The sequence below is a fragment of the Pholis gunnellus genome (assembly GCF_910591455.1).
Source record: "Pholis gunnellus genome assembly, chromosome: 15".
Classification (NCBI taxonomy): domain Eukaryota; kingdom Metazoa; phylum Chordata; class Actinopteri; order Perciformes; family Pholidae; genus Pholis; species Pholis gunnellus.
Genome location: NC_136542.1, coordinates 13,449,516 through 13,475,086, shown reverse-complemented (window position 1 = coordinate 13,475,086; position 25,571 = coordinate 13,449,516). Strand labels below are relative to the sequence as shown.

Below are 25,571 nucleotides of genomic sequence, written 5' to 3'. Positions count from 1 at the left end.
AAACTGCAGTCTCTCCTTTGCTTGTGTGTAGTACTTTTACTTGTACTTGAGTAAAATGTATTTCGAGTAACAGTACTTTTACTTGACAACAATATTCTAATACACCTTCCACCTCTTGCCAAATAAGTTAGAAATACTTTTTTTTTTTTACAATACTGACACTTTGTAGAGCGTGTATAAAAGACTGGTAAGTTATATCTACATAAATAGAAAAGTTTAATAGTCCCAAAATGTCTATTGTGATACAGGGTTAGATATATTCTGGTAATTCAATATGTTTACATCCAGTCATGTTTCTATCACAACCCCACTAGCAGCCTGATGGTGACATCCCATCAATGATGCATCTTGATGGGCGTTAGCAGGTTAGCAGGCCTTCAGGTGGATCGGGGCTTTCTTAGGGCGTCGATGGTGTTGTGTCATTCGTCTCAAGAGCCTGGGTCCCGCTCTCCATCAGCTCACATTCATCCAGCAGACTGAGTAACTGCTCCTCAGTAAGGTCTGGTGACTCATTCTGCAGGAAGACACAAATATAATGTATGTAGGGTTTAAGAAATATATCTATGATTTTAATAAATAGTAACAAAGTCAAGAATATGTGCAAACGCAACACTTTCTTTTACAACCAATCATGCACAGTAGACCTCTGGCAGCATCGAGGTCACATGGCCCTATAATTACAGATATGACTTAACAGCTCCTCCCAAAATGAGTTCCCATTACGACCATCCTTTATTGGGCTTAAAACTCAGTTCTTGACAATGTGTTGCACTAATGCATGAACTGTGATGACAGTGTCCGTTCTTAATAATAATGCTGCGCTCCTTCCCTGTGCCTAGTTGGAAGTCGTCTGGGGAAAAACCCTTCCAGTTGGATGTAACTGTTGTTTTTCTACTGATAAGTCAGACTCCTCACAGGCAGCCTTCTGGAAGTGCAAGTGAGTTCAAGGAGAAAAGCCAACATTCTTAAAGTCGGTCATGAGGAAAAGAGTTCAGAATTTTTAGATATGTCAATATCTATTCATGGGACTGATGTTTTATCTGGCAACTGTATTTCATATTCTTATTGACAGTGTACACTTCTAACAACTTTATCATAACACGGTGAGACATGACTAATTAACCTACGCATAAGTGCTCACAGACAGTCGCCATCTCTTCACGTGACAATGCTGTACTTTGTCTAGACAGCTGCAAAAACCCAACAGTCAATTTGTTCCAATAATATCAACTCATTGCCTTTCATGACATTAGCAGTATGCCAAAAAGGTGTCCAGGACAGCAAGACCTTAATCTCGAAGTTAAATAGTAGGCTAATCATTGTCATCCTTCTTTTAGCATGTGCACTTTTGTTTCTAGCTGTCATCGCACACTGAACAGAATGTCCCTGGCCTTAAAGCAGGCCTTAAATGTCCTGATTATTTTGTCCCTGATTCTGATGCCAGTCAAGGCAGAAATAATTGATTCTTTTGGCAGCGGAACAATCTGTAAAGACAACACTGACATATCATCCATTTATAAAGTTAAAATACTATTAGTAAGCCTCATATCCACTCTCCTTTTACATCAGTTTTGGTCTCCATCAATTCCAGAGGGAAACATCTGGCTCTTTAGCTGCGAAATGCTCCACTGTGTTCACCGGCTAATCGCTAACTTTGTGTGTCTGCTGTTTGCTGCAGGGCAGGTAGGACAGCCCACTGATTGTTTTTCAGAGCCTCTTTGCTAAAAACAGCAGCCTGCTGAGAATCTGTGTTAGATTAGCACAAAGACAAAAAGCATTCGGAATCAACTAGCTTCATCTCGTTTTGCACGGATTAAACAAACAAGACAGCACGTGCTAATAAGTGAGCTTTAGAGGTGCTGGTTGGTGTATTTTGTTACCTTTGGACAGACTCAGGCGAGCGGTTTCCCCTTAGACTTCAATAAGCTGTACCTTTAATAGTGGTATTGAATTGTACATCCAATTCCCTGCAAGAAAGTATACAAGTGTATTTCCCATAATGTCAAATTGTTGATTTAATATAAAAGTATTCGTTAGTGCAGTCTTGAGATCCACAGACCCAAGTTCAAAAGCAGACCTGCATTTTAAAATACAGCCTGGCACCACAGTGTGCATCCTCTCAGGCTCTGTCCTGAGAGACTATTATGACCATGCAGTTGTTTTTACCTCTTACACACATCCCGCTGAGTCACTCGAGACGAAATCACATTCCTGTGTCTCATCTATCCCCACTAGTTGAAGCTAATGCTCTTCATCGATCATTTGTATTCGTCATCGGACCAGACCACCCTCCGAGGCTCTCCAGCCCCTCGTCAGGACCCGGTTGCTAATCGACATCTCTACCAGGAAAATCCTGTCCATGTTCAAAGTCCTCCAGAATGTAATGACAGACACCCTTTAGATCATGACAGGTTGGGCCGTGTTACTCATTCATGACCCCTGCAATTACTCAGAAGCTGAAAATCTTCTCCTTCCAATGGGCAGGAGACCACAGGCACCATGGACACATTCCAGCCTCAATGTGCTGCACGTTTTTCTCCTTTGACATGCATGGAACAGCCCTTTGCCTGTAGACTTGACCTTCACCTCTAAACGGTGAAAGAACAAATCCTATACCCATGGTGTGTGCATACACTAGTAGCACACTTAGTGTCTCGGCATTTTGGATTCACTTAGCTTCCCTTCCAGGTTTACTCTGTCTTTAATAGGTGACACCCACCCACAGAAAAAAAAATATTTGCTTGGAACTGTATCATAAATTTGCAAAAACATTAGTGAGCCATTACTGCAACTTGAAACGTATGGCACAAAAAAAAAAACACACGCACACTGGTCAATTACAGGCCTGTCAGTGTTTGAATACATAAGGGGCAATAAAAAAAGTGTCCCACTGGCTGGAGTATTAATGGCCAGAAATACCTTTTAACCAGTACCAGCCGGTTAGATGGGAACTGCAAGTTAGACTTTCCAAGAGAGAGGAGAGAAAAAGCGATGAGTGTTTTTTTTTTTTACGGCTGTGACAAAATGCCGTGACTCTTTCAAAGTGGTTGACCTCAGGTGCCCTTAATAGTAGGGAGGCCAAGGGTGTCTGTGGGCGACTGATAAGTGTTTTCCTGTCTGTCTACTCCCTAAAGAGCCAGTTTAACAAAAGTATTACAGTCAGCTTCCCTGTCGACACCACATGCATTTCAGTAAACAGCAAAGTAAAGAGCTGCGAATACATGAAGGCCGTCCAAAGAAAATACACAATATGTTTGACTGAGTTGGTTCCAGCGAGTACCGTCCGTGGGTTATCACTGAGACAGGAACAACAATGTTGAGCCTGGTTGGAAGTTTGTCAACGCAACGTTATCATCGGACTGATTCCACAAGGAAGCGTATGAATAGATCAGGGGAAGATAAAACGTTTATCGGAACTGGAGAAGCTTCTGTTTTTCATCTGCCATGAGTGTCTTGAGTGCAAGCAAACACACTGCGAGAGAAGATGTAAATACATACATACAAATCAGTATTTTTTTCACTGGTAACCATTGCCAACTCCAAGTCAAGGGTAATATGTAGCTGTGTAATTCAAAGCAAACACCCTCTGGCTTAAACATGTGAAATACAAGCTGGAGGTAGAGAATCTATAGACTTACGTACCGCTGACAATTCCTGCTGGTTTTTGACAGCTTTATAGAAAGACGGATGTTCTACTTACCGAACACATGCTGAGAAATAAATAACAATGGAAGAATGAAATTCACAGAAAGAAAACCATACGTATTTATGAGGATAACAATGTTCTGTTTTATAATGACCTTTTTGTTAAAGTGCATTGAAACCCAAGTTTCTCCCCATACACTAATATTTCTCCCTCACTGCCCGCACTGCTTCCCTGATAATCAGAGAGTTGTTGTGAACATTTTGATCGATTTTAAGTTGGAACAACAAGGCATCAACGAGGAAATGGCTTTGACGTGGCTGCTAATGAACCCGACACTTATTTATTTTAATTATCTATATTCCACGCATGAGCGATTCCACAAATGATGATAACAGCCATTGCTGTAGCCCCAAGCGCAAGATGTCTGGTGGTTATTGTCAGAATGCCAATATTACAGCTCCAGACATCTCGTACTGCTTTCCCACCTGCTATCCAGACCCAGCGGGCTTATTGTGTCAGCCCCAGTCTGACCCGTAGCCATGTGCAGAGAAAGTAAGTGTAAGGGAAAACCTCTGTCACGGCCCTGTTTAGCAACTCCTTACTGTGTGTTCATTTTTACTTTGTGCCCTGCCATTTGTCACTCCAGTCCTCCGCTTTGTGGATCTCAATTACACCAATAGTGGCGATGAGTTCATTGTCTTGTCTGCCCTCCAGACAGGAGTTCAGCTCCTCTCCCAACAAACAATAGGCAGGGTGGGTGAACCTCCAACTTTTTGGTAAAAGATCAAGGTTCCTGCTCACTCTCCCGGATCAGTATCCCACCTGGCGATGAATCTGACAAAGCCAGAACTGTTCAGCCCTCCAGCTATCAGCAGTGGACCACCACCCCTGTACAGCTCACAGTTGGCTCCTGTACACAGAGGGTACTGGACCGGTTTACCACAAGCGTGGGCTGCTCAGCTTTCAAGGTCACTGACATCAGTCACATAACTCAGCTTTATCGGCTAGAGACCCAGGGGCCAGTTCTCCACTAATGGAGGAAGGAATTCTGTGCTATGTGCTCCCCATTCAGATGTTGAGCCCGCAAGCTGGCAATACGTTCTGCTGTAGCACACCGATGACACTGAATGCATCGAGGTTAACAAGCTTGTCAGATAATGTGAATAATATAGATAATAATTTGTGCCAGAGACTTTCTGAGTTACCACATTAATGTCAATCTATATTGGTGATTCCTAGCTGAATCCCAATAGCATCATTTTACTCCCATCATTTCACACATGGCATCTTGCACATGTAGCCTATTGTATGAATGCAAATATTGTGCATGTGACATACACTTTGCTCTGGTTGTTGTTGATTGAGCCGTTAAATGGAGCACGACAAGAAATATAGTTGTGATTCACCGCTTTAGCTCAGGCAATATAACTTAATATCTTGCTAACTTAAGCCCATCTTAGCAAGCTAGGCTAATAAGTTCTGAGTGAAAGCTAGTTGGCCTAGCATGTTATCTTCCGCTGTTTGAGTGGAATTCAAACTTACAAACTCCAACATTTTTTTAAATGGACAGAGGTCTTAAATTGCTAACGGCTAACTTGTTGAAAAGGGGGGACTGTCTTTTCTCAGTGTTCGTAAACTAGACAGGGCTATGATGTAGCACTCTATGGAAGTTGAAAGCGCGTATCAATTGTGTCTAAAAATGCATTTATCCTAAAAAAAACGTTTAACTAACTGCTTCTACCTTTAAATTTGTGGCATTGATCTAAATTGCTCTTAACTTTTGTGTAAGGAGAGGTTGAAAACAGCTTTTGATGCAGTACTAAAGACACCAGCACATAGATAGTGGTTTACTCTGACCAATGCACCAATATTTCAAATGCCATAATAGATAACATCTATGGCCATGTGTGGGAACACCTCTGGGTCTCTGCCACTCATTAGAACCGGTGACACAGGAAAAGAAGAGACAATTGTGGATAACCCTTTTTGTTGAACTGTCTCTCTTTCAGAAGATCATAAAGTGTAAAACGAGAGCAGACAGTGTGACAAGCCAAAAGCTAACAGCCAGTAGCCATGGCTGGAACGAAGAGTGCAGAAGAGGTTGAAAGAAGCTGAGAGAGAAAGAATCCCTTTTCTGGCAAACCTGACCAGCCGCCTGTGGAAAAAAAGAGTTGTGAAACTGCAGTGTTCGTACAACCCAACCCAGCAGATTCAGGCCAACTTTGACCTATCACGGTGGGGTTTAAGGTTCTCACATTGCTAAGAGATTTTTGAAGAAGTCAGTTCAACAATTGAAAAATAAATGCTTTCTAGTTCATGCACTGTATGGAAACCTGGCTAACATGAAAAAGAGTGTATGATTAATGATGTCGGCCTGATCAGACCAAGATTGCCCTGCTGGAACCATCCGTCCTTACTGTAAATGTTGGGATTGTCCTTCCTTTTGCAGTTGATCCAGGAATGCAGCCAAATGAGGTGGCAGGAAAAACTAGCACCGGGTCAGCTGTTGAGTTCACTGATTTAGCTTTAACACTTGAATATACACCTGCTGAACTCTCAACTGTATATGTGTCATTAACAGAGAACAATGTCAGTCTTATCAATAATACCTTTCTCTAGAAAAACAGGCGAGGATTATCCTGCACAGGCGGATATTATTAACAGCGATAGAAGGGAAAAAAACTGGAAAAAGAAAGCTGACAAAAGAGATTCTTTGGCAAAGAGATACATTTCGCTGGAATGGGGTTTTTGTTTGGATTGAGAGAAAGGAGAAGCAGAGATGACGCACACAATTACAGGTCTCAGATCTGAATCCAACACAACACATCTTTTTGTTTAAATAAATCACTGCACAAAGATAAATCAGGGAGATCTCTAGACAAACATTTGAATTCTTAACATAATACGCTGAAATCAATCAAACTGAAGCAGAGCAGATAATCTGTGGTCACTGCTACAATGTATGAGACGAACCTTTTGAACATTTTCCACCTTTATAAAGGTGCTGCACTCTGGCAGCAGGCCAGACTAAACATAGAGCAGCAAAATTCCAATTTGGAGGGATACATTTTTTTTATTTCAAACGTATTCCTAAAGCAAACTGTCAACCCTTCTACTTTTAGCTTCTTTGTCTGGAATTCAGGGTTGATTTTCTAACTCACTACTCTACTGTCATCATCGACTGTAAGTAGACACTACTTCTTTAAAAGGTTTGACATACAAAGAAACAAATGGCATTATGTGTGCCACATTATCACAAGCTTATACTGCTGTATTTTGACTCTCATTCTCAAATGATGAACTATTACTTTAATAGTATTTTGAATTGGTAGCATTTGGAGTAACTTTGACTTAACTGCGCAATTCAACACAAAAAGTAATTCTATTCAAAAACTAATCTCTTCTTAGTTGTCATGCTCTTATAGCACACCAGAGTACACGCACAAAGCCTGCACAGTTGGTTCGCACTTCAGGTGCGAAAAGACTGCGAGAAGACATTTGAGTTACGGATGTGACACAAATCAACTTTATGAGTACACTGGAGCTGTGTGAAACTGTTCAAGAATGCCCTCCCAGACAAATTCCGTGCAAATAAATCTTTTCCAACCACAAAACAAGCCCGGTGGCACAAAGAATATATACAGTGAGGGTGCAGTTTACACTGCAGTCGCTCGCTGGGTTAAATCATTTAGTGACCGTAAAATGGAGTGAGACACAGCTATAGAGTGTCTACCATAAGTTAAGGGTGGTTTTGATGTTTCGTGATCATAACGAGGGAACTGTTTCCTCAAACGGAATTTTGCTTAATTAGCAAAGAATTCCATTTGTGTCTCCATAATTAGGCCGGGAATAGGTTCTGGTTGCATGGCATGGTGCCTTGTTTGATGTAAGGGTGTGGCTGCCACTTAATGTTTTTTATTACCTCGCTGTTTGTGAGCATCTTTTATCTTTAAATTAGGCATATATATATATACACATCACGTTGTGGTTCATCACTGTGATTTAAATTTAAGTTCACACGTTTAAATTTGTACGCCATCGCTGTGAAGAAGCAAACAGGTAGTTTGTTGAGCAAGACCGGAGAAGCTACCACATTAGAATGACAAAGTCAAACCACTTAATCAATCTCAAATGTTTTCCTTTTCTTTCCCCTATAACAATAAAGGCATAAATGTCAGAGAAAGCAGAAATCAGACCTGTCCACCTTTTGTTCTCGAGACATTCTTGTGTTGCACCTTTAGCTACAGGGTTTGGGGAAAGTACGACACTTCTGTGGTTGTAACTCTGCAGTGGCTCCTAAAAGCAGACAGAGCTCAATGGTTTCTAGGGAACACTGTGGAAGGTGGACATCGGATCTAAGCCAAGAATGCTTTAAAGCAATGAAATGACCGTCCTCACCCGTGCATCAAACCCACGGACAAAGCAAAGCAGAGAAAGATATTTAACTGAAAACAAACGTAAATCAAGATTTGACACACAACGGTAAAGTTAAAATGTCAGCAGGGCTCAACACTAACTTTTAAAAGTGGTTGCCAAGATTTCGGTTCTCAAAACTGAAAGTATAGTTGCCATTTCTTGCCCTTATATTTTTTGTAAATTAAGATACAATACAGCTACTGTATAGGCCGGCTTAATAATGATCATGTAACATAAAAGAACAAAAGCTTTATTACATTAGCCAAACAAAATTCTTTGTAGTTTGTTTTATCTGATACTTTAATTTGAACCTCAAGTGTTAATGTGTCCACCCTCAATTGCTGGTATACAAAATAAGTAGTGCAGCTGTTGACATGTTCTTAACAGACGCCTCAACAGTGAATCCAGCAAGCCACTGGTTGCTTATTCACCCGTTCTCTCCCTTCAAAGTTATTTATTATTTTACATTTATGCTGATTCCCACCACAGATCCATCAGTCCTTTCGATTGTGGGTGCCTCAAGTGACACCAACATCAGCTTGTCCGTCGTCTCTACTTTATGAGATGACCTTTCAGTCTGTCTTGATACTGCTTAGACAGCTGAATCCCCTCTAACACACTGCTGAAGAGACCGGGATGCACGTTTTTGCTGTGTGCTGTCCCTATTTTTCATATGTTAAAAAGTAAGGCCAAGAATCGGCTGCTAATATCTCAAAAATAATTGCCAATGGCAACCTGGCAACGCTTACTGTCGAGCCCTGGCTAGTGATACAAAGAGAGAAGGAAAATGGAGAAAAAGAGGAAAAATACGGGCCTGCAGAGACGCGGGTATTTCATGTGATTTCATTGTCCCCTTGTGAGAATGACAGAATGAGCTGTGCACTTGTAATAATTTGGGACACACGTGTCTGCGGTTCGAAGCACTGAGGAGTGTTATAACGCACACAGACAGTGTAGGGATGCAAGTAGTGTGTGTGTGTGTGTGTGTGTGTGTGTGTGTGTGTGTGTGAGAACATATGTAGCTGCTTTGAACTCACATTCATCTCCTGGCCCTGGTTCAGGATCTCCAGCTGCTGTTGGATCTCTTGGAGCCGCCTCTCCTGCCCTCTCCTCTCCTTTATATCCTGCAGGACCTTCTCTCCTGGCTGCAGGTCCCCATAAAACTTCCAGCCAACCTCTGAGCCGCGGCCCTGGTACACAACAGACACGATTGGTTCTCACAGGGAGCAAACATCTCATCTCACGTCTTTAGGTTCTCTCCTGGAGCTCCACTCGCAGATTATGGCTTTCGCTAGGAAACATTTAAATAGGGATCAAAATCCTACAACAGTTCATCACAATCAATTTGAGTGAGGGTTTTCCATTTCTCCAAGCCTCTTGAGTTACAGTATGCCTATCTTTGTTAAAATGTCATCATTGTGGTTTGTTCTAAAGTGTATGGATGAACACCGATCTTTCTTCCCTGCTTTTCACAGCACAGAGCACATTCTCAGACCCGAGAAAGCCCAATACCTCGCAGCTACAGTCCATATGGGGCCCAACATCAATCACACATTTATAGCAAACATGTGCACTAGGTTGACACAATGGACTCCAAGCTGCATCCAAGGCAAACTTTGAAAATGGGTCAGGAGGAAATGGGAGACTCATGCCTGGAGGACCATCCACAGCAGCTGATAAGCAAGAGGCTTGTCTTTCTCACCACAGGATGGATGTTTTTCATATGGGCTCGATCACAGAGATGGAGAACGAGCCGAAGCAAAGCCATCAAATTCAAAAGACATATAAATGTCAGTTCTATCACAAATATATAAACAAAATTGCTTTGATACAATGGAGGGATAGCTTCTGCAGACGTAGCATGATGGATAGTAAGTGCTGAAAAGCGACCATAATTGTGGCAAATCTCAAAAGGATAGGTCTTACTGTTCATATCCTTCCCCACCTCACCCACAATTCATTTATTTATAAGTATAAGGCAAAATGAACAATACTACAGAGACTGACCAGTGCGTGACCCGTGGTACGGTCATATTTTGACCTCCAAAAATACACAGTTACTCTATAAAAGCACGAGCTAGGTCGAAAAGATTGTTGGGTCTGGGAGGATGTTGCCAACCACAGGGCTGTTTTGGAGTGTCAGTCCAGCGCCATGTGGTTGAAATCTCCATCTCTCTTGGTTAGTCTGGATGCCAGGCAGGCGTACGTATGATCTAATAATGTTGAAATTGATGGACGTTTCATAAAATGTCGACATCTCAATAGGGACTTGAGTGGTAGGTTACCGGAGACAAAAGGACCCAGCTAAAAATTGTGAGCGCTAACTATAAGTTGCTAAATTTATCTTGACACATTTATGATCGGATGTAATCTTAGTTAAACCCTGGGTTTGAGTTCAGTTAAGTGGAGCCACTATGTTGAGAGGAAGAGTGATTGCTTGCCTACTCAACTAACACCAGGTTTTGCATTTACACTGATTTTAGGCCTAACTTTAATATTTAAATCTTGGCAAAAACAAGCACATTTTTCCCCAAGTGTGTGTGGCCTCACCTACCAGTGCCCTATGCCTCCCTATAGGGAAATAATGACAGCTTCTATCTGAAGACTCTTTTAAGTGGTCGTTACTAGAGCTCTTCAGTTAAGACTCCCTCATCCAGACTACAAAAGCCAGGACCACGGCGGGATCAGACTCCTGTCATGCACCAGAGTGAGAAACGCGGCGTTCCAACCAGGAAAAATAAAAATTAAAGTCTAGCTTTTCCACCATCCTCACACCACTAAATGCATGTTTCAAAAAAAGCCCAAATCTTTGGGAGAAACTGTTTATTTAATTTGGAAACGACAGCTGCCCTACTTTACAAGAACTAGAGTGCAAACCTTTAAAATTGTCTGCGGGGCTAAACAATGATAAATGCTAAATCAGTGAAACATTTTTGAATGAGTTTGGCATGTACAGTATGTCACATATTTCCCTACTAAACCAATTCTCTGTGGCTAAATTAACACCCTAGGACTTCTGGTGGGTGTAAGGGGAAAGTCCACACACAGTCTCTTTGTATAAACAAAGATAGATGGTCCACAAAGTACGTCATCTTTCCTGGCTTTTACCTTCTTCTTACTGTATCTCTGCCTTGTATTAGCTTAGTTTCAACATAGGAACATCGAGTGCCCTTCAGAGTATTCAGATTCTACTCGCTTGTTTATTCCAATGGATAAAAACAAGACGAGGGCCCAATCCACATGTTCTCGCTCACAGACTCTGAGGGATGTCCCACTGTCAATTTGTCTCGTGCTTGAGAGCAAACTTTCCGTAGGTTCGCATTTCTGTAGACTTTGTCGAAGGGAATTACCCACAGTTCATAGCGTTGTGATGAGTTACCAGGGGAAGCCTGGAGGCATTTACGAAAAAGGGTTACATTTTTTGTTTGGCAAGATTGTATGACGCTTATTATAAAACAACTTTGAGCAGATTGCAGGATCACAAAAGTGACTATGATTCATCCTACGGGGGACATGAATGCCTGTACCAAATTGCATGGTAATCCGTCCAATAATCGATATTCCAGCACAAATATCAACCTTGTGGTGGCACTGGAGATTAAGTCAGTAGGCTTTCCTGTCTAGAAACCATGAATATGTACTGTACTGCCAATCCATTCAGTAGATGTGGAGATATTTTACAGGATAAGTGAAAACTTTGACCTGCTGGTGATGCTACACGAAAGGTCAGGTGATCACCAAATCTCCAAGAAGCCGGATTTATTCTTTTTGTGATGGCAATCCATCTAGTAGTGGCTGAGATATCTGACAGTGTGTACCAAAGACGTGGACAGCTAGCCACACTGCTAGCATGGCTAAAAAAATCACGACAAAAGTAAACTGTATTATATCAGTGTCATTAAAGGTTCATCTGCACGTATTAGTTGAAATGCTTGACATTGAATGCCAAGATAAACATATTTGATATTGTTGGCAACCTTATAATACTGCACGTGAATGTGAACTTGCTTTGACAATTGAAAACTGTATGAGATTGCATGTGTTAACCGGACACAGTGTTCAGTTTCTGTTTCATAGAAGACTAATATAACACATTATTTCAAAATGTATAATTGATTAAGCGGTAATAATAACTGTGCATCACGTTTAGATCAATTTCCAGGGCATTGGCAGGATAAACAATAGATTAGTCTATGATCGTGTGCCAGTCAAGTTGTAGTAATGATTCAGTTCTTGGAGAAGAAGGGAATAATGTTTCTTGACCTTAATATACTTCAGTGATTGTTTTAATACATTGCGGTATTTGTGCTTCCTTTTCCTAGATTTTGTGAAAGCATTAATTAATATGAGGTTAGACTGAGTGACTTCCAAACAGAGAGACGAGGGTTCAACTTATCCGAACATCAGCTAAATGCTGCTAATTGGCCCTCTTCCTAGTAGCCACTTGACATGCTGTTGAAGATCTCCAATAATCACTTCACCTATCTGGGTCACAAGAGCGCTGGGAGGCCACAAAGATCTCGACTTTGTTTTTATGTCAAACATAATTATCTTTTTAAAAGTACATCAGCCTATTGATGGAATACCAAATGCCTTGAACTTTGATGCTGCACAAGTGTCCCGGGTTGCTATGAAGTGCAGCATTCTAAATATTATGCCTTGAATGCAGAATGGATGTTAATTAAAACAAGAAAAGGTTGTTCGTGCGTGATGTGGCGACGCCTGAGAAGCTGTCCTCGTTTCACCTTGTGGTACAGGTTTTGCTTTCCCATAATATAAAAAAAAAAAAGAACGCTTTGCCAATTACTGTGAGCAAAACCATCATTAGTAGATTATTTGTGTCCAATAACTTTAATAAAGCATGCATGCAGTAAGCGTGGTTATTGATATCCTGTGATCAATTGTATGATTGCAATTGGAGGCAATACATTCCATCCAGCGGTTGTCATGGTGTGAAACAGCTGCAGCAGTTGATGGATGATCCGCTGTTTTCCAAAGTGATGAAATCAGAAATATTGCGGGGATTATCTTATGTTTACAATTCCAAACAAATATTGGATAACGCTCGGCGATACCGAGTGTGCTGTATCTTGATGTTCCCATGAAAGGAGTATATAATTATATCCCGTCAATCATATTAGTTTTGTTAGCTAGTGGAGGGAGCCATTGAGATTAGTAGCCTGGAGCGTATTCCCTCCGCCAATATGGATTGCATCTGTGGTGCAATTTGCCAAATATAACAGCTGGATCCTCTCATGCAGACGCATTCTCAGATACATCAAGAAAACAAGACAAATAACTCAAGGTTAACTTTATGTACACATGTCCTGCTGCTATGTGTGTTGTGTATATATACATGGCAAGAGAGTGTGCCAGCCCACTGTTTGCTTCAGGTTCCTTCTTATATTAGGTGTTTAGGTGAACAAGAACCGCTGCGAGAGCTTCATGATCTTGTTCACACACTCGAGACGAGCTAATTAGGGACGGCATGGTCTGAGGCAGCTAATCCAAGGGAGTGTCAACAGTAAAATCATAAATGCTACTGCATGCAAACAAACTAATTTGCACAACATGTGGTCTTTTCAACCACGTTCTTCGCACAGTCCTCGAACTAGCTCAAACTAGCTGTTCTGTAGTTAGTTAGTGGTAATGTAGTGTTGTTGTACTGCATTACTTTGAAAGTCCACTCCATTTAGGATGCTGTGGATTTAATTTGTAACTTCAGTTTAACTCCTTATAATACATTGGAGATTCTTTACCTTTAACTGATTGATATTGGCTGGAAAATAGACGCCGGGCAATCCTTCTCGTTAACGACCCTTGTCCACACATTGCAAAGGGACAGTGCTGTTATGACCAAGCAGGAGGCGGGCCTTACTGACTCACCCCAAGATGTCCTGTGTTGTTCAGAACAGCCCGCTCCTCTCTTTCTCTCCGTTTCTCTCCCTCTGATTCTCTGCGAATCTCAAGTATAGTAGGAGCTCTGGCTGTGCCACGTGGACCCAGGCTACCTGCCAAGGCCTGTCCACATGCCTTGCCACGAGCACTCCCTGTGAGAGCTCGGGAGTAAGCTGTTCGGAAGCTATGGCTGAGAGTCTCTTGACTTCTCTCATTTTCCCGTATTCTCCGTCCCTCAGACATTTTGCCGAGCTATGACCCGCAGGCATCTGGCCAAGTTCTGAGACAGAGGTGCCGTTACACTACCATACGTGTTACATACCTACAGTACCTGCATGCCGACAAGAGCAAGGTAGTGCAAATGGACCCTGCACCACTGACCTTTCACAAAGTCTAACTCTTTGCTAACTGTCTATTCCTCCCCCTCCCTCCTCAAATCGATCTAATACTGCTTAATAAGAGACAATGTGAGGGTTTGAATAACACCATCTTAAAAATGTCCTAGTTATGAAATTTGTTTGTCTGAGTCGTCTTTTCCTGCCCTAGAGGTCGTGTTTTTACGTCAGTATTTTGGATCTGTGTTATATGACTTGGTGATGGCTGAACATTCCTGAAGTATTAGAAGATTCACTTGTGGGTCATCTGGACGTTATACTTGATTTTTTTTTTTTTCAGAACTAAGGGTGGTCTGTAGCTGTCACTGTTTCACAGATCAAAACCTCCTGGTGCATCTTAACAAAAAAGCATGTTGAATGTGGTTCTGGGTTAAAATATCCACACCACCGGTGTGTTCTCAGTATCTTAGGAGAGCAATCCAAGGTCGACAAATGTTTGATCTGTTTGAAGTTTTCACTGCTTGGGTTGTGAAGAAAAATCCTGCATCTGTCTATGGCTTTTGCTGAGACCTCCTCAGCATCATGTCGCTGATATAAGGTAATTTAAGTGTTTGCCAAATAATTACAGGCAAAATGAATTTGAAGCAGTTAAGAAACAGACCATGTTAAGTATTCATCAGAAGCATCTGGAGGGTAAAACGTCCAAGCATCTTTCTGCACTTCTTGTCCCCTTGTGGCACAGTCTCTGACTTACATTTCAGTGTATTTATTGTACAATTACGTAGTGCTTTTTTTAATGATGAAAATATGGGACCGTGAGCATTGCCAGTGCAATGCTTGATAGTATAGTTTGCCAGCTAACCGCTAGACTGGCTGCGTCCAATACCACAACATGTAGTTTTCACACTTTGGTTTTCGCACGCATTTAAACAAATGAGATATAATGTGGTAATGAGCTTAAAAGTGTGTTCAAACAGAGGGCACAGCAAATGTATAACTTGTATCTTTCGCAACAAATTTGACTGGTTGCAGTTTGTGCCGGCCCTGTTGATTCGCCCCAAACAATGTGTACTATCCAGTTGTCAACCGTGTGAGCTTATTGCATCTCTCAATTGACTGCGCTACCTTTTAAAAGTTGCCTCACGTTTTGGGCTGAACACACAGCTAGAGGTGCTTTTAAGCAGACTGGTTACCTTCGGACAGAGCCAGGCTAGCTGTTCCACTCTGTTTCCAGTCTTTGTGCTAAGCTAACCGACTGCTGACAGTGGCTTCATATTGGATTGGCCTTCTCCTCCAAATTTTGGCAAGAAAACAAATGAGCAAAAGTTTCCCAAAATGTCCAACTATTCCTTTTAAAAACAATGCATTCAGACACAAAGAACAGTGAGTTGCGATACTATTTAAAAATGTTTTAATGGTCTTTAATCTGGATCATTGAGGAATTTGGCAAATATTCTCAGCATCATCTATTGTTAGCAGATGATTTTGTGACTGAATAATCCACTATGAAGTGTGATAATGAGTGGAACAGTCGAAAATAAGTTCTCAACCATGATGGGGGAAAAATCACTCTAAACCACTTAACACAGCTGCTCCTGTGGGTAACACCAATGGGAGAGGCGCTTATAAGAAGACAATAAACTGTGTCTCATGGGAATTATAGGGTGGGGAAGGGTGTGGAGTCTATTCTTCTTAGCCAAGTTAACCTTGTGAAAAGCACCAAGCATGCCCCATGACCAACCTGACATCTTATTCTCTCCATGCAGCTGTTAAGCACAAACTCCTGCAGGACATGATAGCCACAAAGGTTGCAAAGATGATTCTTATTAGCAAACACTCAAAATTGCGACATTTTCATGAAAATACACTATTTATAAAAACACATCCATTCACTGGCAAGTTGGTTACCAGTGTGATAAAACGGAGCAAAACTTCAGTAAGGAACAAAATAGTCATATCCTTCTCTGTTGTGAATTAGCATATTTCCCATATTTCAGTAGGGACATGAACATCATATTCCAGAGAGGACAGTTTCTTCCTTACTGCAGCGGATAAGATGTCTGTTTGTTTCCGACCGCTGTCATTGCAATTGAAGAGAAAAATATTGTTCTGTTAAAGATGACACTGCCTCTGACGTACGCCATGATGTATAATACATGAATACTATCTGTGGCACATTTCTGAACATTATGAGTATGTTAAGGTCAGCAGGTACATTTCTCTCATGTATTCTAACACAGCTTACACTCGATGATGTAAAATAAGAACTAACCCGCATTTTAGATGAATATAACGTGACCAGAGCTTTTCCACAGCTGTTTAATTATATGACCCGGACCAAGTAAGATAAATTTGCAAACTATCTGCTGACCACATTGTGTCGGTCGAAAGGGCGTTTTCTGTCCAAGACTCTGCTCCCTCACTTAACATTTGCTGTAGTTAAAATCATGGGCGCTCATCAGCAACCACACAATGTGACTAAGTGACCTCATGGTCTTACATCAAAATATAGCCAACCAATGCACAACAAAAACACAGCTGGAGTTACTATGCAAGCATAGAAGGAGTCGATCCGATGCAATCAAATGCCGTGGGCAGTGACGGAAAACCATATTGTATAATGCCATTCATTAATTTTCATTGTAACCACATTTAAGAGAATAGCCGATGTAATTCTGACACACACACACAGACAGACACACAGTCACCAAACAACCAACACCAGCTAATTCTCATGACAGAATCCCCCTCTTCTGGCTTCAAACTGTGGGTGGTGCAGGCATTACCACACAGTGGTACAGTAGGAGGAGTGTACTGTACGTTAATCCTTTGTGCCGACAGATGTTTTTAATGACAGAAGGCCTATTTCGGCTGGAAGCCTGAGAAAATGGGAGAAAATGAAGAATGCAATAGCAGCAATGCCGTCATGAGATCAATATTAACGGCGTCCAAGGAAAACACTGTTCAAATCGTGTTTTGATTCTATTCTATTCAATTCAGATCATTAGAGGAGAGCTTTTAGCTACCTGGCCGTTTTCCAGAATCAAAAAAATGAACCAGAGGCAAAGAAAACAAGGCTTTGTCTCATCAAGACTTCCACCATGACTCACCATGTGGCCATATAATGATTGATACCGAGCTTCTACAAACATTCATTCTGTGGTTCATGGCATTAAGAGAGGGATTCTTCTGCGCCTTATCATTCAGTCAGTGCAGAAAAATGTGCACCTGCCACTGCATTGACTTAAAGACATGGACAGAGAGAACAGACAAATAATTGGTCCCAGTGTGCTTTGTCGCTAAAATGTCTGAAACCTAGAATCCACAGGGGACCAAGTCTGTTCAAGACATTTTCACCAGTACAAAAAAGCACAAGGTATGCTTTTGTACATTTTGGTACAAACATGTATTGCTGCTCTATTGCTATTGGCTGCAATATGTGAGGCATATACTGTATACAGTAGTCTTTCCTGTATATATAGTAAACCTTTCTGCATATATATCTCCAAATGAAAGGGAAAGTCTTGTTCCTTTTCTGGAGCTGGCACTCCTCTACCTCCACCAGCTCTGTAATTAGGATCTTATGGGGGAGCGGACTCTCCTCTGCGGCAGCATCTCAGCTGGTGGCCGGCTTCACAAGACTGCATCCAACCTCACAGGCTCGAGCGAACGACCCGCTCAGCCAGAGAGGCTATAGCACTAAGGTGACTGCGCAAGGAATGCACAAGCCGCTTTTTTACTCAGAAAATGAATCGCGACTTATTGGAAAAGGATGCCGCCAAGTTCTGAGATCACAGATTCAAGCCTTGACTGATCCTTTATGAGGGAGTGCTCACTGGGGAGAGGTGACTAACTCCCTCTTCCTTGTAATACTTGACAGATCTGGCATGGCGGGAAAACAAGAGACAACAGCAAACATGGACATCTAAGCCGTGATTTAATATGATGGGGGGGAAAAAAAAGTGATCTAAGTGTTTTCTTATTGTGCACATTAGAGACTGCACTGGAATGAGCGAGCAAACAGGCAGGTTCCTGAATTGCTGTCCAAATGGTTTCAGTTAGGAAATCTGACTTATGCAAGCTACTGCCGAGAATGAAGCTAACCGCAAAACAAAAGCATAAAACAAAAGCATACTTACTTTTATGACCCCCTTTAAGATTTACAGGCACCGATGTGGAACGAATGACTGGCTCTGACAAGAGATTTATTGTCAGTGCAGTCTATCTTTAATATATGCCACACCAGTGAGACGGGATGAAGGTAGGCTAAGGAAACAGATACTTTTTAAGAAACACAGGTGTGAGGTTCACCAACGTTTCACTTTTTATTTTACGAAAACACACAAAAATACTGTGAATTTTGAACGCTTCGTCATCTGACGGTGAATTATCTGCTCACGGTAACTTCAGAGACAGAAGTGTCGTGTAATTGTTTCATTTAAGTTTGACATCATTTGAAAAAGGAATGCTTGCATTCGGCATCTCGGCACTAATGGAGAGCAGATGATGGATGGATGATGGGGAGTTTTACTTTCCCCAAAACTCTTTTAACCAGGCAAGATGATTAAAGGGTGGGAAGGGAGGGAAGCAGGTTACACAAAGTAACACATCCATCTGCCCAGTAATCACACAGTTTTGTACTATCTGGCTGAAATCCCCTCTACATCATGTGTGGGAGAGCACAGGGGCGAAAAATGACTTACGATTAATTTATTATCAACATATTTGGGGTTGAATTCTTTGTCAATCGATTACCCGATTTAATTTCAGCTCCAAACGTCACATCAAAATCAAACATATTTGATCTTATTTTGAGGCTGCATCCCGCTCGGATATTGAGAATCCATATCATCTAAACAAACAACTGGAGGTCACATCATAAATGACTTCAACTTCAAATTTTAAGCTTTGTTTTTCTGCCATTTCGTTACAACATCGGGTGAATAAGTGAACAAATTTTGAAGTGGGAAATTGGGAAATAATTAGGGCAGCAACATAAATACTCCAGACATTGGGAAATAGATCATGAGCTATTCCAGCACTGGGATTCAAGTACTGAAGTTTTTCCTTGTCTACATCCAGTAGTGCTAGTGGAAAATGGCACCTAGGGTTCACAAAACTGCGTTGTAAAGTTTTTATGACTTCAAAAAACAAAAATGTTCCATTGACAGGCTATGCAAATGATGAACATGCCATCTGGCCTTTAAAATGTAGTGAGATAAGGTCCTGAGATAACTAACTGAGCTCACGTCTAGGATCAGGCCTGAACCTAGGACCAAGGCATGGAAAACATTTCCAGTTACAAATATCTGTTAAGCTGGTCCTCCACTGTCTGATGTGGTAGCAATGTGTAGATTACACTCTAAACTCAGACCATGTACAGTATTTAAAGGGTTGAGCATCAGGGAGTCCAGTCAGAGAATTGACAACATGTTATGAATCACAAAGAACAAGAGAATAAATGGGCGATCGGGTGTGAAAGTAGAGACATTTTTTTTTTTTGGTCATTGCTCATATAGAACATAATAGTCAAAATCTTTACATTCAATTTACAAGGAGCAAATAATGCACAAGAGGCTTTATATGGCCTTCATATGGAAACGTGGAAAAGTGGATGGAAAAGTGAGGCAACCCTCAGCGCCGAGTAAGAGCAGCTTACATAATTCTGTTTTCCCCACTTATGAATAAGGGAGTGACTCCCCGAGGGTCAGTAACAAAGGATTTTACAAGAGGATGCCATCGATGCCATACTGAGCTTGTAATAAGACATAAATGACCTCGCCTCAGTGCAATCTTGGATGGTGTCTGGGAGAGTTTACGGTGCTCCATATAAACCCATTTGCTGTTGTAATGCAGACAGTGGTGCTGTGTGAATACGTACCTGGGGCATGCTAAGGTTGGTATATGAGCTTTGCACTGAGAGAAATCCTTCGACAGGAAGGAGAAGGCGAATTTTGGAGTCAACGTCAGTCAGCTGCTCCAGGTCAGATGGCTCCGGGGTGTAACCCAGACCTGTCAGCACTGACACAGCCCACATGTCCTCCTGGAAGACAATCACTGCCAAAATAAGTCATGGCCCACTGGGTTATAAGCCTGCCTCATCTAGTGGCAGCCTTTAATAGAGGACTGATATACATTAACTCTTGCCGATTCAGCAACTTTGTGACGGTGATGTCTGGAACAGGGAATGGGTACAAGTCTGACTCCCGCACTTGGTATTCACTTCTGGAGGGTGAACAAGGTGCGGATCACTCTTCTAGTCAAATGCCAACACTTTGAATTGCCTTCTGCTCACAGTGACTGTTTGTCCCAGTGAGGCAAACTTATGTCTTATGCGAAACAGTGGGTGGGTGGTGAGCTCATCGCAGCCCAGCGGTGAGATAAGATCTTGCAGTAAGGGGGGGGGTTTTAATGCCAAAGAAGATCACAACTCTGCAAACGACACATCTGTGACCTCTGAGGAGGGAGCAGAGGAAAACTGGCAGGAGAAGACAGCAAACACACAGGGGTCCATGAACTCGGTGGAGCTCCACACCGGGCCAACATTTTAACAAATGAGATCAACAAATTCTTATGAGAGTTATTGGTGTTTCAAGTTCGCAGATCTATTGTCAACCAGCTTCTCTGGTGTGGTTAACCATTGCAGTGGTTTACTTGGATATGGCAGAAGAGCTCAATCCCGGACTTTCAGCCATGGCCTTCGGTTTGTCCTTTGTGTTCACGCGTCTTTTTTATTTATTTATTTATTTACAATGGGACACAGGGAGTCACAGACCATATGTAAAACATTAGACTATTAAGAAGAAACGAGCACATTTTTTTGTTTTCATCTTGAAATGAATAGTTTGACATTTTGCGACATACTGTTACGTTCTTTCTTGCCGAGAGTTAGATGAGAACGTTCAGCAGAAAGACTGGAAACATGGAGAACAGCTAGCCATTTTTACAGATTAAATACGGTAGAAGTATTTTGTTACCTTTGGACAGAGCCAGGCTAGCTGTTTTCAGTCTTTATGCTAAGCTAGAGGAAGCTAATCCTCCCCTGGCTCTTCGTATTTAGTGTGAGAAATAGAGGGATCAATCTTTACATCAACTCTCGACAAGAAGTCAAATCAGCGCATTACCCGTGTCAAACATTTCCATTGATAAAGCAAGAGATTACATCCACTAGCTCAGCACCCACATGTTACGTGATTACTGACTGCTATTGATTTACTGCCTCGGGTTACCACAAAAAACTGTGGAGCTTGTTAGGACGAGAGTCGGTAACATAAAAAAAGTGTGTGAGGCAAACATTGAGCGGCAGCTTTGTGGTAGATGTGTCCACTGGGATTCTGCAAAGAACTGAGAGACGTGCTCAGAAATAAAGACGGATCACTGCCAAAATCCTGGTGACATGAATAATGTGCTTGCTCCGTTATGGCCATTCATAATAGCATAGCCTCGCAATAACAGGAAGTCTTCCTCCTTCCAATAAAAGAAAAAAAAACCCAGAGCATCTGCGCTCCCCCCAGTTTGGTATCTGCCACCACAATTACTGCAGTATTGTTCTAAAAGTCAAGGCAAACATCATAAATAGAGCAGCAAGACATGAAAAAGAAAAACTCTGGCAAGCTGTCCCACGGATGCAGAACTGTCGGGGTTAAGCTAAATAGATCCGTATGTTAAAGGTAAGTGCGCTCCCATCAGACTTCAAACTGGTCTCACAGCTGCCAAAAGAGCTATAAAGCTCTTAAATATATACTTTTTTTAAAAGATTAAGACGGTCTAAGTGGGTTCCAAGTGAAATGGTCTACTGCTCTAGGTGGCACGGGGTCACAGATGAATCATCACAGAAAAGAAAAACAAGAGGCCTCAGTCTCTCTGCCGTAAGCTCTATCGGCACTCTCTTGCTACGAGTGCCACTGTAGCTTATATTAGGGCTATATGAAAGATCCTGGCCTCTGACTTTCAAATAAACACCGGGGAGGGAATTGTTTTGACAACGATAATCAAGCCATAACATGCAGCAATCCGTGAACTGCATACTTGACATCTGGTTTGTAATCTGAACTGCTTTGAGGCGTCATAATCTTCTGCCCAGAGGCCTCCTGAGATTCCAAGCAGTCATCAAAACATCGATGTCCGACCAATGCTACTCTTATGTGCAGTTGTGAGGGTCTGGGTGAGTCACCTGATGTTCTAACAAATAAGGTCATGGAAGAAGCATTTTATTCATGCCAAGATTGGTGACACTGGCTTCAATATTTGCTTTATAATTAGCATTCTATGCTACGAATGTAAATATTAGATCAAAACCTTGGCAGAGGCGGTGGATGGGATTATCCGCTGCTCCCCATAAGACTTTTGGACATGAGGGGGAAGTATTAAGGAACTCATCCTACAGCATATGTTGTCTGTTTGGGTTTCATGTCAGCCCACCTCGCTGTCTGCGCCTCTGGCACTGTCCTCTTCCTCTTCGTCTTCTCCTTGCAGGAGCTCGGCCAGATGCTCCTTCTCTGCCTGAGTCAAAAGAGCGTGGTCCCCTTCACCAATGACTAGCTATTGCGTTTGAGGAAACAAAGAAAGGGGTCAGTCTTCATCCGTCATAGATCAAATCATTATTCGCATAACATTTCGATTATTTTCAGTAGTGCCCTACTAGGCTTTAAATAACTATTTCTCTTGAACCAGAGGCAACTATTTCCTTCACTGGAAAAACTAACAGTCAAGAGAATTGCTCTCAGTCATGCGATATACCCCAGCACTGCATTTGGCCCAACGTGAACTTTGACACACCTCGATGTTTCTCTTGACAAAGTCTTTCTGTTTTTTCTTGCTTTTGGAAGCTCCACACTGGCTGCCTTCAGAGTGCTCTTCCCCAGTATCCTCACGGCTTAGTTCAGAAGACTCTGTCCAGCTGCCTGGCTTCTTTTCACCTGTCAGGCAAGCCGCACTTTGAATTACAAAAGGTCAATATTGAGTAAAGTCAAAGCTCTAATAATAATAATAACAGTCAAACAACACAGAAATGCTATGAGAGTCAACCATGAGTTCTTATTCCATCATCTGATCCTCTTGAATAAAGTGTGGAATTGAAAAAAAAATGTAGTGTATTGTAAATAAAAATGTACTATTCTACTAATAGCCCTGCAAGGCTGCACTGTGGGAGTGAAGACTGTGATAAGAAGCAGCCAGCCTGCCGAAAAATGTCTCTAAACAGAGAAACGGTTTCTGTGCTGCTGTTTTTATTTTCTTAGGGGATCAATATCATAAAAAGCTACAAGATCTTGATTAGTTAATGTTTCATACGCGGGCAAACTGTTATGCATTCACTTCTGGAAAATTGAGTTAGTGCACTTATTATCTGCCTCAGAAAAACAACATCTACAAGTTCCATGAAGTCACGGCGCCATCAAGTGCACAATCTAGTCAGTACAACTGAGAGCTATAGAGTTTAAGACCCACGATTGTAATGTGGAAACATGTTTGCTGCTTTTTCTTCTGTTTGATTCACGCTAACTAACTTCGCTCCAAGTATTGCCCGTCTCTTTTGTGCTCACAGTCGGGAACTTGAGTTTCAAACACAGGCACAAAGTCGTCCTCCTCTTCTGTCCCTTTAAGATAAAAAAAAAAATAACATATTTAAGGTGTCACACAGTAACTGCATGAAGCCTAAATTCATCACTCTTGCTGTTCTGTATGCTGTTGCCTATAGGCTTACCAGTAGGTGCTTCCAGAGCCAAAAACAACCTTGTGTTCATTGCTTCTTGGGCACATTCACAGTGACCTTCGGGTTTATTCTGCTGCAGAAAAATAAACAATATAACATCACACCATACGTGATAAGAGTGACTACCTTCTTAAACAGTATACTGGTATAGTGGACTGGTAATGTAAGTGGAGTGAATGCAACGACTGTGTCTACCAGGAACTGTTGCCAGAGTTTTGCTTGAAGTTCTTTCCTTTGACGCTTGACTTCCTTTTCTATGCAGATCGTTGCAGACAGTATTTCATCAAGTCGTCTCATTTCCTCAATAGCTCTCTGTAGTTTGGAATCTTCATTCTCTTCATCAGTACCTTCACTGGAACACTGGCCTAAATGATGCACAATAGTGTGAGGTAACTTAATAAAAGACTGGATCCTGTGTGCAGCTACTCCATTCGAACACTTACTTCTGTCAGGACCTCTGGCTGAGGAGTTGACTGCAGTTCCTTCAGAGCTCATCTGGCTCTACAGGGAATTGTTTTCTGAAGTTAAGTAAATGATCCAATGTTGTGTGTCAAAAAGCATATTGTAATGTCAATGCATCGTCTTTAGTTAATTACCTGAATATCAGCAGCATCGTTGGTCAACACAACAAGGGAAAATGGAGTTGCAGCACCAATTCTGTCACTATGTGGCAATGACACGCTGGACACGCGGCTACCCGTCTGCTCACTCGATGCAGGGCGAGAAATGTCTTCTAAATTACCTTTGATAATTTCCATAGTGTGAATTGTTGCCTAAGTAAAGCCACTTGTCAACAGCAAAATCCCACCGTGTGTCCGCCTATTTCTTGGTAACTATAGACGCAAACACTCCCGGATGTTGTAACTATGGAAATGTGCATGTGTTACTATGGACCGCAGTGAACTCAGCAGACACTCAGATCTCCGTGGTCAACTCAGCAGACACTTGACATTTAGTGCACCTACAGTATATGCTGAAATTCACGGTAAACTCATTGAAACGGAACAGATCGGGAGCGAGCGAAGGACTTTGCAAAGTTAGCGGAGGGATTAACGTGAGACAACATCCGGTTTCCATAATAAGATGTCAACATAGCGGATATAGAAATGTCATTATGTGGAAATAAGACTAAATTAATTATATTTACATTAAGTATAAAACATGCATCTCGTGAGTTAAAGGGAAATACAACTAAATTGTTGCATAGTTACAAAATCATTTCACGACAGGTTAATAGCAGACCATCTCAAGGTGTTACTCAGACAGAACCAGGACATTCTGATATAGCATTTCAAAGTTAAAGCCCTTCAAAATCGAATTCATGACCTAACTTTAAATCACATTCATGAGACAATTTGTCTATTTCCTGTTTGGAATTATTGAGAAAATACTTTTTATAACCCTTCAAACATTCAGAAATGTACCTGTTTCTCGGTACAAATGAATGACTTTTACTTAAGTGGTACAGTTAACATGTTTGTTAACATTTTTGTTTGGATGTGGTCAGAAATGTCCTGAACACATCAGTAAGTCAGATATTATTAATTTCATTATCTTTCCAGCA

The 25,571-nt window shown here is 41.6% G+C and overlaps 1 protein-coding gene across 1 annotated transcript; it reads right to left on the bottom strand.

Annotated features, from left to right (window-relative positions):
* Window positions 1-122: 122 nt before the first annotated feature.
* Window positions 123-24,765, bottom strand: fsip1 (fibrous sheath interacting protein 1; the record flags this gene model as incomplete). The annotated part of the gene is made up of 10 exons (XM_079175016.1): window positions 123-514; window positions 9,100-9,252; window positions 20,177-20,338; window positions 22,717-22,836; window positions 23,074-23,213; window positions 23,802-23,891; window positions 23,999-24,080; window positions 24,203-24,372; window positions 24,451-24,508; window positions 24,604-24,765. The coding sequence occupies 10 exons, from the start codon at window positions 24,763-24,765 to the stop codon at window positions 398-400; spliced, it is 1,254 nt and encodes a 417-aa protein (XP_079031142.1). The 3' UTR covers window positions 123-397.
* Between the last annotated feature and the right edge of the window lie 806 nt (window positions 24,766-25,571).